The 14026-nt window shown below is 35.6% G+C and overlaps 1 protein-coding gene across 2 annotated transcripts in view; it reads left to right on the top strand.

Moving 5' to 3' along the window:
* The window catches only part of NBN (nibrin), a 49521-nt gene extending 42243 nt beyond the window's left edge, over positions 1–7278 (top strand). The window contains exons 14-15 of one of the 2 annotated variants that reach the window (XM_077942307.1): positions 5611–5660; positions 7095–7278. In XM_077942307.1, the coding sequence (XP_077798433.1) occupies positions 5611–5660; positions 7095–7125 (81 nt within the window). In that variant the 3' untranslated portion in view covers positions 7126–7278. The remainder of the gene's footprint in view (positions 1–5610; positions 5661–7094) is intronic. The other variant, NM_001265739.1, reaches the window with a different exon arrangement.
* Positions 7279–14026: the final 6748 nt, after the last annotated feature.

Below are 14026 nucleotides of genomic sequence, written 5' to 3'. Positions count from 1 at the left end.
TCTCTGGGTTATATTTTTGGCAACTGCTGCAGATCATCTTCCAATTTACTACTTCTGTCTTCAACTCTAGTTGGCATTGCATCCATTCATTCATTTTCTCATTACTGGAAGTCTGTTTTATTTCTTTCTAAATCTTCTTGTTCCTTGCTCTTTTTCAAGCTTCTCCTTTTATATTCTTTGCCGAATGATACCATTACTAAAATGTTTGATCTGTTTTCTGCTCTTACAGTACCTTGTTTTCAAGTTTGTGCTTTGTGATTTTTGAATATGAACCGATTGTTTTCTTTGGAACTCAATCTGTGAAGTTTTCTTGAGTCTTAAGTTTGGGTTTATTTCCCCTAGAAAAGGTATGTTTTTTATCTTCCAGTCTTCTTCTACCAATATGAGACCACTTTAAATTAAAATATCTTCTTGTGATTCTTTGAATCACCTGGACAGTTAGTATGTATTAATATTTGGACCAGAAGCCTGAGTGAATGAAGGCCAGCTTGTCATTAGAAACTTCAAATGAGATTTTTATTTCTTTCCTTCACTAAGTGCCAGGATGAAGATGGGCAAGTTTCTTTGCTAGCTCCTTCTGTGTTGTAAGGTTTATTTCTCTTTCTTCCTTTAGTGCTGGGTCTTTTATTAAAGTCACCATCTTGGGTTTTCTTTCGTATCACTCATACCCCATATAGACATTAAAGCAGAGTTCAGGTTTTTCATGACTTGCAGATACTCACAGGGCAACGCAAAAGCTGACTGTGGTCCTTGCTGATCTCTCAGCGTTCCTTGTTTTGCTTTATAGTTGGTGTAGTGTAATTTGCTTTTTAAAATGCTTTTCTATCAGTTATTTTTAAAAAGGGTTATTTAGGAAAGTCACCCATGAAGTAAAGTTGTTAAGGTCATTCAGGATGCTTATTTTTAAAAAATGAAAGAATGGAAATCACATCCTTTCTCCTTTCCTTTTTTAAAGAATAAATTGGCTTTATTATTTTATAACATGTGCATTCCACAGAACTATGGTAGTACACAAAGAATGAAGATGTGAAAACCTAAAGCCCAGAAATTACCTGTTTAAACAGTTAAGTGAACAACATTCCAGATATCTCTTCATTGAGGAGTACTGAGAGGCAGGGACAGACTGGGAAGGAAGGGAGACATTGATAGGAAGAAGTTAAAATGAAGGCATTGCTGAATTTCTATAAATGTTTCTTCCCTCCAAGATATTTTGTGAGATCTGTCTAATATTAAGGAAGAAAACTATAAAAATCACTGTAAGTCGGATTTGGTAGTTGTTTTAAACTTCATATTTAATTTCACATATACGATTATTTGTTGGCTCCCTACAATGAAAAGTGAGGAGATTATTAGTACTTCCTCCCACCTAGCTTCCCTCACCTTATGCCAGTCCTATTTGTCCCCTTTTTAGGTGACTTGCATGACCACAGCCATCTTTCTTAAGCTTGAAAGCCAGTAACAGTCAGAATACATCTCAGTGTCGATCATTCTCCATTAGTTTTTCCTGACATATAGTATGCTGTTTTGATTTGCAGGTGTAATTCTCTTTCTCAGGAAACTTTTTTCTATTATATATTTTAAAATATTTTGTATTTGCTGGGCTCTCTACATTTAAGACATAACTATCGTTTTATTGGATTACCTTTGTCCTCCACATCTATTTTTTCTGCATTCACTGTGGTTTTCTTAGGCTCTTTCACTGTATCAAAAATTTACATTTCAGGTGTGTCTGTAATGTTTCTCACCAAGTATGTGACCTTACGCAAATTACTTAATGTCTCTGTTTCCATCTGTGCAGAATGAGAATAATAGTAGTACCTTTATTTCACAGACATATGAGGGAGGATTAAATCAGATACTACATATAAATCATTTATAACAGTGGAAAGTGTTAGAGTGTTAGCTATTTCTAATTTATTTAATTCTGAAAGGCTGTTACTATGGTTCTTTTACTTAGCATTTGTTCTTTTTTCATTTCATTGTTCTGTTAACATCTAATTTTTTGTCATTATTTCATTGCTTTCATATTTCTATTTTGCTTTTTATTCATAGATTATTATTTCCTGCAGATTAGGTTCTTTATCTGTTTTCTGCATGTTCTGTTCCAGTATCCCTTTCCTGTTTTTGTCTTCACTTGGGTAAAGGGAAATGTCTTATCCAGATACTCTGTTTGCTACATAAAGGATCATATGCCATCTTATGCAGGGATTGCATTCAGAAGCAAGTTTGTGAGACAGAAGTTGAGTATAATCAAAATTACTTATAACATTCTTAACTTGCCCATAAGAACAGAATTCAGCCAGACACGATGGTGTGGCTCATGACTATAACCCCAGCACTTTGGGAACAGGAGGATCACTTGAACCTGGGAGTTCAAGACTAGCCTGCACAACATCTTGAGACCCTGTCTCTACAAAAAAAAAAAAAAAAAAGAAAATTAAACAAAAAAACACAACAAATTAGCTGGGCATGGTAGTGTGTGTGCCTATAGTCCCAGCTACTCAGGAGGCTGAGGTGGGAAGATTGCTTGAGCCTAGAAGGTCAGTGTTGCAGTGATCCATGATTGGAGCCCCTGCACTTCAGCCTGGGTGACAGAGCAAGACCACGTCTCAAAAATAATAATAATAATAAATAAAATAAAAATTAAAGAACAGAATTCCCTCATGCCTCACTGTCAGCATGGCATCATGCTGAAACAGTCTATGGCACATGGCATGTCCCATCTAGTTTCTGTTGTCTGAAGACATTGAATCTGGGAGAGGAAGGGCTCAGCTGGAGCTGTGTGCAGCTTGGGCTAGCTGTCTCCTGGGATTTTAATTAAATGTCCTGTACCAGGGAGTGTGCCCTAGCTAAAAGACAATAACCTAGCATTATTGGGTTGTTTACCTAATTTGTTAGATCCTTGGAGCCTATGTGTTTGGTCAGTGTCAGCCCCACTTCTTCACCTTCTATACCATTAGTCCCTTCCCAGCAACCTACTAGCAATTGTTTTCCCTGTTGACGCTACCTTTTCCCCAAATTTGGGGCATTAGTAAGAACCCTCAGGTTTGACCAGTTCTGTAGCGCTGTTAATGGATTGGGACAGTATTAGGAATCAGCTGCATCAGAATCATTTGGTTCTTTGCACAACTGCACTTTTTAAGTGTATGACGTGGTTTAAACTCTTTTCCTTCATTAATTAACACAGTCAAGTTTTGTTTGATTAATTTTAGATGGGGAAGAAGTTGAGAGAATGATGATACATCATACATCTGCTGACTGTTTTCTATTTTTTGCTTATTTCATTAGGAATTAGATGGACTGTGTTCTAGATGATTTCACCAAATCACTTCTCTTTTTGCTAGAGTCATTTTAGATGCTATTGGTAGGACTTACTCTATAACAGACTTGACTTTCTTTTGCTGCGTGGCTACTGTTTATTTATGTAAATGTTCTGTACTGCCATCTCATTTCCCTGTTGGCTGCAGCTATTCTTTTTCTATATTCCCTTCCTATTTTTCTTTTTCATCCCTTCTTTCTCTGCCTCTGCTGCAGACCCACCAGTCTTAGTTTTCATAATCACTGCGTCAGTTCCTGAAGTTCCCTTGAATTCAGGATATTTTCATTGTGTACATCAAACAAAAATTATTTGAACTGTATCCAACCTGATTTGAATTTGAAAGACTATGAGTAGTAGTTATTGCAGACCTCTGAAAAATGCCAGTAATATGAGGCATTTCTGTTTCTTAATACTATTTTATATGTTTTTACTAAAATATATGTGAAAAAACTGCTTTCTCCTCACTGTTTTTTCTTTACTATGCTACAGCTTTAAAATTATTCCCCAGGAAACCTCTAAGAATATTTAGAAAAATGATACCAGTAGTTATTTTGACAACTGTTTTATTAAAACTATGTCTTCCCATTTATGTTCTGCTATCCCTATTAGAAAATCCGAAAAGATAAGATGTAATTTTGTTTCACTGTATGATAGAAAAATCAGTCTGTAAGATCGAATCCCTGCAAGTCACTCTTGTAGGCTTGCTCTAGAGATTCAGAAGCCCTGAGGCAGCCTGGTTAAGAGCTAGTGCTCTTAATAAGGTAGACCTGGTCAAATCCCAGCTATTACATCTGAGTTCCCTTATCTTCTGCAGGTTACCTAACCTAAGTCTCTGTTACCTCATTGGTTAAAATTGAGATAATAGTATAATAGTAGTAATGAAGTTACATGAAAATGAAGTGAGATTATATATATATATATATAGAGAGAGAGAGAGAGAGAGAGAGTTTAAGATAGTATCTGGAAGTGTTCAAATGTAAGTTAGTAACAGTAAAAATAAACACAGTAAGTCCTTAACATTGTCAATAGGTTCTTGGAAACTGCAACTTTAAGCGAAATGACATAAACAGTATTATTTCTCATTAGTACAACAAAACAACATGATTCAAGGACCTGCTGTTTGTCATCTCACTTACAGTTGCAGTTTCCAAGAAACTATCGAAAACATTAAGTCAGGACTTACTCTATCTGTATTTAAGGAACTTCTGGTCTTTTAGAGAGGATAGGGTGCAAACATAAATAATTAAACAGAAGGTAGAAATTGATAAGCATCTTGGGAATTCTGTAGCTGAAGTTTTGGGAGAGTTCTTCATAGCAGGCATTGTTTTTGAAAGAAGGGGATCGGGAAGCCTTTGCTAAAGAGGCACTAAATAAGTATTGAATGAATGTACCTTTGAAGATGATTACATGTGGGAAGAGGGAAAAAAAGGAATTAACTTCCTTGGCAGAGGGAGAAACATGAACAAAAGCAGATAGAAGGTCACAGAATATTTATTAGGAGATGATTCTGGGGTTTTGTTTTGGTTTTGCTTTTTTCTTTTTTGTGTGATTCAGTTTTAACCGGCATACAGAGCCCACGAAGAGGAGGTTGAGAAGTGATTAGGAAAGTAAAATGGAACCAGGTTATGAAGAACCTTGCACATTTCAGCAGGTCACATGCAAGGGTTTGTGTTTTCCTTGGTAGGTGGGAGAAGTCACTGAAGGGTTTCAAATGGCATATGATAGGGACATAGCTGGACTTCAGGAAGATGCACTCAGCACAGGGATTTTTTGATTTTGACTCTGTAAGGTGCTGTAGTAGTTTACTGAGTTTGTATTTAAAAGGACTTTAGAGGAGAGGTAATTTAGCAGCAGCCTCTAAGCCCTGATTTGGGACCAAGAACACAGGAGCCCCTTTAACTGTGGAGCTGCTGTAGTTGAAGGTGGGGTAAATGTTGCCCTCTTAGTCTCATCAGTGGTCTGATCCCCAAGCACTGAAATCTCATTTAGTAAAAGAGTTTTGCTGGAAAGAGTGTTTAAAAACTCAGCAAGCTAGCAATATACATTGGTTGTCTTTGAGTGGAGATTGGTGGGAGAAAGCTGTTTAATTAGAGCTCTTTTGTAATAATACTAGCATGGAGTGAAAATATAGAAGATCCGTTAAATGAAATATTGCAGAGGCAAGAACTCATAGACTTGGTGACCTCCAGGATGTGGAAATCTCTAAGATGACAGTGACCTATCACTATAGCAATTCATTAACTATATATTCACCACTGAGCAAATGTTTGATATTATGTTAATTTTGACAGGTACAAAATCAACATGCAAAAGAAGAGTCTCTTGCTGATGATCTTTTTAGGTAAAGTTTGATTCAGCTTTCTCATGTACCTTTGAGAGATGTATATAAAATTTAGTTCTGTTCATAGAAATTAAGAATTTGTTTCTTGTGTCCTCATAGACAACTAGTCCCTTCACCTAACATAAGTGTTTATTTTTATTACTTAAGCACCTCTCGATTGGGTTAATTGAATATAGCATCGAGGTTTGGGGTTAAGTCGTATTGTAAGATACTTAAAATTTGTATGGGGGCATTCAGGCAAAAAGACGGTTCCTGAATTGTGTGAAACTGTTGTGTAAATTTGTGAGATTTTTCAGCTCTGAGTAGAATTATGATTGAGTTTTGAATTAAGACAAGTAAAATGCCAGACTATTTGTTTAGTTTTAATTGGCACATGCATAAAAACAAAAGGCTGGATTAGAGTTTCACAGCAGGTTTTTTATGGGAGGTTTTAGAGTTGTACTATGTGATTATAATTTAATTCTGATTTAATACATTTTCAGCATTCCTGCAGACCTAACAAACCTATTATAATAATTGCCTCTGAAATAGTAATACAGTACTGTAGAGGTAGATATCAGCTAGGGGAGAGGAATATTTTCCCAACTTAAAGATAAAACGAAGAAATACTTTTTGAGTCTGTTTTGCAGCAAATTAGATTGATTCTCTAATTTCATACTTGAGAGTATAAATTGCTGGTAAAAATGTTGACAAACAGGCTGGGTAATCCCAGCACTTTGGGAGGCGGAGGTGGGCAGATTACGAGGTCAGGAGTTCAAGACCAGCCTGGCCAACATGGAGAAACCCCGTCTCTACTAAAAGTACAAAAATTAGCCAGGCGTGGTGGCATGCACCTGTAATTCCAGCTACTCAGGAGGCTGAGGCAGGAGAATCGCTTGAACCCGGGAGGCGGAGGCTGCAGTGAGCTGCGACCATGACACTGCACTCCAGAGCCAGATTCCGTCTCAAAAAAAAAAAAGGTTAACAAACAATACTGATTTGTCATTAGTCGAATGAGATAAGTTGTTCAGCCATATTTGTTTAACTGCTGTAGGAGAAAATGTTGTAAAGTGCTAATTACATTTAAGTAGATTATGCTCTTTTATACAGATGATATGCTTCCATTAAGGGGAGGAATGGGGATCTTTGAAGCCATAGAGAAAGAAGTATAAACATACCTTCATTTTTAAACTGTTTTCATTAATTATTTTAAAGCTTTACAGGATTTTTGTTATTGTTGATTTTTTTGTTTGGTTTTTACCATATTTTCATCAAAGCAACATCAAAGGGATAAATGAAAATAAAAATGTCAGTGATTAATATCTGATCCTAAGGACAAAATTGTCATTCCTATCCTATTTGCCAAAGTGTGACTACAGTTTGAAAGTCCTTTACCTTTAAAAGAAATACTATCCCTTATCTAAATATCATTTAACCCCATTTCTTTCTTTGCAGATACAATCCTTATTTAAAAAGGAGAAGATAACTGAGGATTTTAAAAAGAAGCCATGGAAAAACTTCCTAGTAAACATCTACTTCAGGCCAACAAGGTTATATGAATATATATAGTATAGAGAAGAGATTTAAGTTACAATATTTTATGGCCTAAATTTATTAAATAAAATGCACAAAACTTTGATTCTTTTGTGTGTAACAGTTACTCTGTTTTCAGGCTTTCTCATTGCATCTTTTTTTTTTTTTTTCATTTTTCAATGTGTTTTGTTTATTAAATAGTTATTTAGTCACAGTTCAAAATTCTAAATGTACATAAGGTAAAGACTAAAGTCACCCTTCTACCATTGTCCTAGCTACTTGGTTCCCCGGAGAAAAAATTCATGATACTCATTTCTTATGAATCTTTCCTGGGATTTTTGAGTCCTATTCAAATTCCTATTTTTAAATAATTTCCTACACAAATGATGGCATAACATATACAGTGTTCTACACCTTGCTTTTTTACTTAGTAGATTAAAAATTATAGGAATATCAATATATTTTTTATTATTATTTCTTTTCCATTTTGCTGTAGTCTTACCTAAACTCTAGTGATCCAAACAAAATGGCTTCAGTGGTGCAGATGTCACCTACATGTTGTTCTAGTACTAGAAACTGAATACCATGTGGAGACTTCATCAAACATGGGTTTAGTTTTCACCAGAATGGAAAGACCTGTATCCATTTTTGGTGGTCTTACTGAGCTGGGTGTGTGTCTGTTTTGAGCTTATTTAGAGTCCTAGTTTTCCTACTTAAAAAGTAGAAATGGTGAGATTGTTTTCTTTTTCTACCTTAAAGGGAGATGGTAAGAAACAACGAATGTCTTTTTTCAAACTTTATTGACAAGTGATTTTCAACTCTTGTGTTCGAGAATATATTCATGTACCTGTGATCCAGCAAGAAGGAAGCTCCAATCAAGAATCACTACAACTGCTTAGTTGTCTGGAGAATGAGAAATGGAACAGTGAGGAATGGAGGCCATATTTCCATGACTTCCCTTGTAAACAGAAGCAACAAAAGGGACAAGAGGTTGGCCTCTACATCACTCTCACCTTCCAAATCTTGTGGAAGTGCATCTACTTGCCAGAACCAAATTAAACTTACTTCCAAGTCTGGCTACTTGCAGGTGGAACTCCAGCTGCAAGGGAGTTAGGGAAATGAAGTTTTTTTTTTAAAGCTTCTCAGCCTTCCTAGGGAGCAGAAATTAGGTGAGTCAGTCTGCAATTTCTACTATATGCATTGAGATCAGTTAGATTATTGAAATATTATAGAGAGTTATGAACACTTAAATTATGATAGTGGTATGACATTGGATAGAACATGGGATACCTTAGAAGTAGAATTGACAGGGCATATTAATTGATGAAATGGAGTCATTTGAGTCTGTTAATAGCCATGTATCATAATTACCGAGTGAAGCTGGTGGAACATATGGTCTCCATTTTACAGTTAAGGAATATAATGGACAGATTAATATTGGTCTCTGTCATGCCCACAATCCCTTTCTAAGACTGCCCTACCTATAGCAATTTTTATATTTGTCAATTGATGAATATAATGAATGAGAATTCTGGTACCTCCTATCTTTACAAATATTGGTGGTGTCAGTATTTTTCCTTTTAACCATTCCAATGGGTGTGTAGTGATGTTTCATTTTGGTTTTAATTTGTATATCCCTGATAACTATAATTGGGTCATAGAAATTCTTTATACATTCTAGATGCAAGTCTCTTGTCAGATGTATGTATTGAGAATATTACACCTAGTCTGTGGCTTGACTATTTTCTTTATGTCTTTTGATGAATAGAGGTTTTAAATTTTGAAGGTCAAATTTATTTTTTTCTTTTATGTTTTATATTTTTTCTCTCCAATTTAACCCCAAGATTTCAGGTATTCTGCTTTATTATATAAACTTTATTTTTTATATTTGTGATCCATCTTGAATTGATATGTATGTTGTGAATTATGGATCAGGGTTCTTTTGTCCCCCATACAAGTATCCAGTCATTGTAACACTGTTTATTGAAAGAATTATCCCTTCCTCATTAAATTACATTGCCATTTAGTAAAAAATCAGTTAACCATAATGGTGGATCTGTTTCTGGACTTTCTGTTCTGTTACATTGAAATGTTTGTCCATCCTTGCACTCATACCACACTGCCTTGAATTACTGTAGCTGCATAGATGCTCCTTAAGTTGGGATAAACGCAACGTAAGTTGAAAATACTTTTTTTTTAAGTCAAAAGTGCATTTAATCCACCTTAACCTACATCATAGCTTAACCTAGCCTACCTTAAATGTACTCATGACACATTAGCCTATAGTTGGGCAAAATCATCTAACACAAAGACTGTTTCATTGTAAAGTACTGAATAGCTCATCTAATTTATTAAATACTAAACTGAAAGCAAAAAACAGAATGATTGTATAGCTACTTATTAACATACACAGCTGAAAGCACACTGGGCCTGAAGAATGTTTGAAGCATTGCACTAAAATTGCGGCATGATGGGGAATACTACAGCAACAGGATTATCAATTTCCCTACTGATTAGGCTTGAGTAGAAGCATTGGTTGAAGGCATTAAGGGCACTGACACTGACGGTTTAGCAGGAATAGTGTTCTTCACAAAGAGCAAGAATCAGTTTTTACCCTCCTGATGCTGTGGCTGACTGGGAGCTGCGGCTTGCTGCTGCTGTCCAGCATTGCAAGATTAAGTATTGTATGGGCACATTACTAGCCAGGGAAAAGAACAAAATTCAAAGTAGGCTTTCTATTGAATGTGTATCACTCTTATACTACCATCTAGTCGAAAAATGGTAAGTCAGGACTATGTAGGAAGTCTAGAAGTCTGATACATCAGTCCTCTGAGCATGTCAATTTCTATCCCAAAAATAGGCTAGAATTATTGTGCTGAATCTAAAAATCAATTTGTGAAGAACTGACATCTTAAAAATATTCAATCTTCCATTCCATGCATGTAATATGTCTATTCATTTACTTCGATCGATCTACTCTTTCCACATTGTTTTGTAGTTTCACTGTAGAGGCTTGGACATCTGTTTTAAATCTGTCCCTAAGCATTTTTTTGGTACTGTAAATGATACTTTCAAAAAGTTCATCTTGCAATGATTTATTTCTTCTATATGAAAATACAATTACTTTTGGTGTATAGAATTTGGATCCTGTGAACTTGCTAAACTCACCTATTCTGGCATTTTTTTTTTTTTCCCCGCAGATTCCTTAGGATTTTAAGTACACAATCATGTCATTGGTGAATACAGGCAGTTTTACTTCTTCCTTCCAATTGTTTTTGTCTTTTCTTTTTCTTACCTGTTACAGTGGCTATCAATGCAATGTTAAATGTCTGTATTTTTTCTCTCAAGGAGCTATAGATGTTCTGCCTCTAGTAGTTTCAGTAGTTTGTGTCTTTTAAGGACTTCACATTTTCCAGTAAGTTGTGAAATGTATTGGTATAAAAGTTTATAGTATTTGTGTTAAAATGTCTGTAATATGTCGTGGAGTCTCTTGTTATCTGAATCTTGTGTTCTTTAGTTCTTATCTAGCCAGAGCTTTATAAATTATATTAAAATTTTTTGAAGAACATTTAATTTCATTAATTTTTCTCTAGTGTATGTCCTTTTTCTATTATTTATTTATTTATTTATTTATTTATTTATTGAGACTGTGTCTCACTGTCACCCAGGGTGGAGTGCAGTGACCCGATCTGGCTCACTGCAACCTCCGCCTCCCAGGTTCAAGCGATTCTCCTGCCTCAGGCTCCTGAGTAGCTGGGGTTACAGGCATGAAACACTGCGCCCGGCCTCTCGTTTTTCTATTTCATTGATTTTCACTTTCCTTCCTTCGGCTTACTTAGGGTTAATTTGCCCCTTTTCCCTAGTCCATTGTAGATCATTGATTTTAAACGCATCTTCAAAACTGAGTATTTAGAATTTCACTCAACACACCTCTTTAGCTGCATGTGATAAATTTGGTTACTTGTGTGATCTTTTGGCTCAAAAAATGTCCCAGTTTCCCTGCGATTTTTTTTCACTGACATATGGACTAATTTCCAAATATAATTTTTCCATCTACCAAAAGATGTAATAGTTAATTCTTATTTATTTCTATATGATACTATTTCTAAAATTCCACTGTGGTCAGAGATCATATTCAGTAATATTTTAATCTTTTTAAATGTTTTGAGACTTGTTTTATGGGCAAGCATATTGTTGGCCCGTTTTGGTGAATATTCTGGTTGCATGTAAAAAGAATGAGTATTCTGCAGTTTAGGAGTGTAGTTTTTCTATATATGTCAGATCAGCGGTTGGTAATGCCATTGAATATCTCTTACATCCTTTGATTTTGTCTACTCAATCTCCAACTATGATTGTGAGTTTGTCTCACCTTAGTTCTCCATTGTCTTTTATGTATCTTAAAACTCAATAATTAGGTGCATATACATTTAGAATTGATATGTTTTCCATTAACTAAACATTTCGTGATAAAATATCTATCTCTAATACTTGAAGTCTTTTATTAGTGTTTTCATGGTATGTCTTTTTCCAGTTTTACTTATAACCTATTGGTATCTTTATATTTGGATAAAGCTATTGTAAACCTTGTTGAAGCTTTTTATTCAGTCTGATGATCTTTGCTTTTAAGTGTGTGGTGCTTAAGCTACTTGTATGTAAATATAATTATTGCTGTGGTTGAGTTGGAGTATATGATCATGCTTATTTTCTCACTGTCCCTTGTTTCTCTTTTTCTGCCTTGAGTTATTGTTTAGTATTCCATTTCATCTCTTCTATTGGCTTTATAGTTGTACCTTTTACTTGTTTTTAGTAGTTACCATAAGGATATGGATTCTTATCTAAAATAACACACCACTAATTGTATAATGTATACACCTGATAAAAGTATACTTCTGCCGCATACAGTGGCTCATGCCTGTAATCCCAGCACTTTGGGAGGCTAAGGCAGGCAGATCGCTTGAGCTCAGTTTAAGATCACCCTGGGCAAATATGGCAAAACCCCATCTCTACAAAAAATTAGCTGTGTGTGGTGGCACTTGCCTGTGGTCCCAGCTACTTGGGAGGCTGAGGCAGGAGGATCGCTTGAGACTGGGATGTTGAGGCTGCAGTGAGCCAAGATTACACCACTGCAGTCAAGCCTGGGAGACAGAGTGATACCCTCTCTCGGGCGTGGAGGGGGGAAGTATACTTCTCGTCTTTCTGTACAGTGCTGTAATTATGGTATATTTTACTCTACATGTCCTAAATCATACAGTTTTTTACTTTTTGTTTAAATTGTTTATGCTTAAACACATTCTCAACAGTCAAATGGATTTTGAATAATTTAAGAAATGAGAAAATAATTTTTATTTACCATTTCTGGCATTTTTCTTTCTTTCATGTAGATACATGCAGGTATCATGTACCTTAGTGTGAAGAATTTCCACCTTTTGCAGTGCAGGTCTTCTGACAGCATATTTTCTCAACTTTCACATATCCAAAAATGACTATTTCACTTTTGTTTTGAAGAATATTTTCACTGGATATAGAATTTTAGTTTGGCAGTATTTTTACTTCAGCAATTCAAAGATATTTAAGACTGTCTTCTTGATTGCATTTTTCCTAGTCATGTATTTCTTATCATTGTTCCCTTTTTTCTCTGACAGCTTTTAAACTTTCCTACTTTTCAGCAGTCTGTTAGGTGCATAGGTGTGATTTCCTTTTTATCCTGTTTGCAGTGTGAGTTTCTTGGATCTATGGGTTGTAGATTTCTTAAATGAAATTTGGAAATTTTTCTGCTTTTTATTCTCCAAATGTGTATTTTTCTGGCTCAGTCTTCCTCTCCTTTTGAATTCCAACTATACATGTTAGACACTTGATATTATCCCATCAAGTCTTGCAATTATTTTTTTAGTTTTCTTTATGCTTTGTTGGGATAGTTTATATTAACCTGTCCTCAAGTTCATTGATCTTTTCTTCTCCAGTGTCCTGTATGTTAAGCTCATCTAGTGAATTTTTCTTTTCAGAATGTACTTTTCAGCTATACAATGTTCACTTTTTAGTATTTCTTCTGAGATTCCCCACTTCTTTAGTGTCATTTTAATATTTTGAACATATTAACTGTTTTAAAGTACTTGTCTGCGATTTCCAACATTGGTATCAATTCTTAGATCTGTTTTGATTGCTTGTTTTTTCTGGTTGTGTCACATTTTCTTGTCTGGACACCCAGTAATCTTTTACTGTGTGCTGGACATTGTTGATGCTGTTGTTACAGTCTGGATTTTGTCTTCCTTGAGGAGTGTCAAGTCTTGTGCTGGCAGGCAGTTTACTCACAGACCTGCTTGATCCTGTTGCGGCTTAGTTTGGGGCAAATTAAGGTACCCCTATTCGCAAGGCATAGCCTTTTTGGGGTTTCAGCTGAACGCTTGAGGTGGTGGCTCTGCTATTTGGCCAGAATTCCAAAGTCTTCCAGAACTGAATACCTTCAAAGTCTCCACTCAACCCCTAACTTATAGCTGCTAATCCCTAAAGCCCCATGGTTTCTCCCTGTACTGTTTAGTATTGTGCCACATGTAAGAAAATTATGCAGATTTCTGCAGCTGCTTCTCTGCAGCTTCCTCCTCCCCAGTACTCTGCTCAGCAAATTCTAGCAGGAACCCTATACTGTGTTATTTTCTTCCAACCAGACATACTCCACTTTATGTTAGTTTGCAAAGTACCTTCAAGCAGAAAGGGTGATTATGGAGCTCACCGCTTGTTACTTCTCTTAAAACTCTTAAAAATCAGTCCTGGACTGCTGTCTACAACTGTGTGAAAACACTGCTTTGTGTATTTTCAAGAGTTTTGTAGTTGATTCTTACAGTAAAGGGTAAGCCCCA

The sequence above is a fragment of the Macaca mulatta genome, chromosome 8 (assembly GCF_049350105.2).
Source record: "Macaca mulatta isolate MMU2019108-1 chromosome 8, T2T-MMU8v2.0, whole genome shotgun sequence".
Classification (NCBI taxonomy): domain Eukaryota; kingdom Metazoa; phylum Chordata; class Mammalia; order Primates; family Cercopithecidae; genus Macaca; species Macaca mulatta.
Note: the sequence above shows the minus strand (reverse complement) of the source record. Positions and strands in the feature narration are given on the sequence as shown.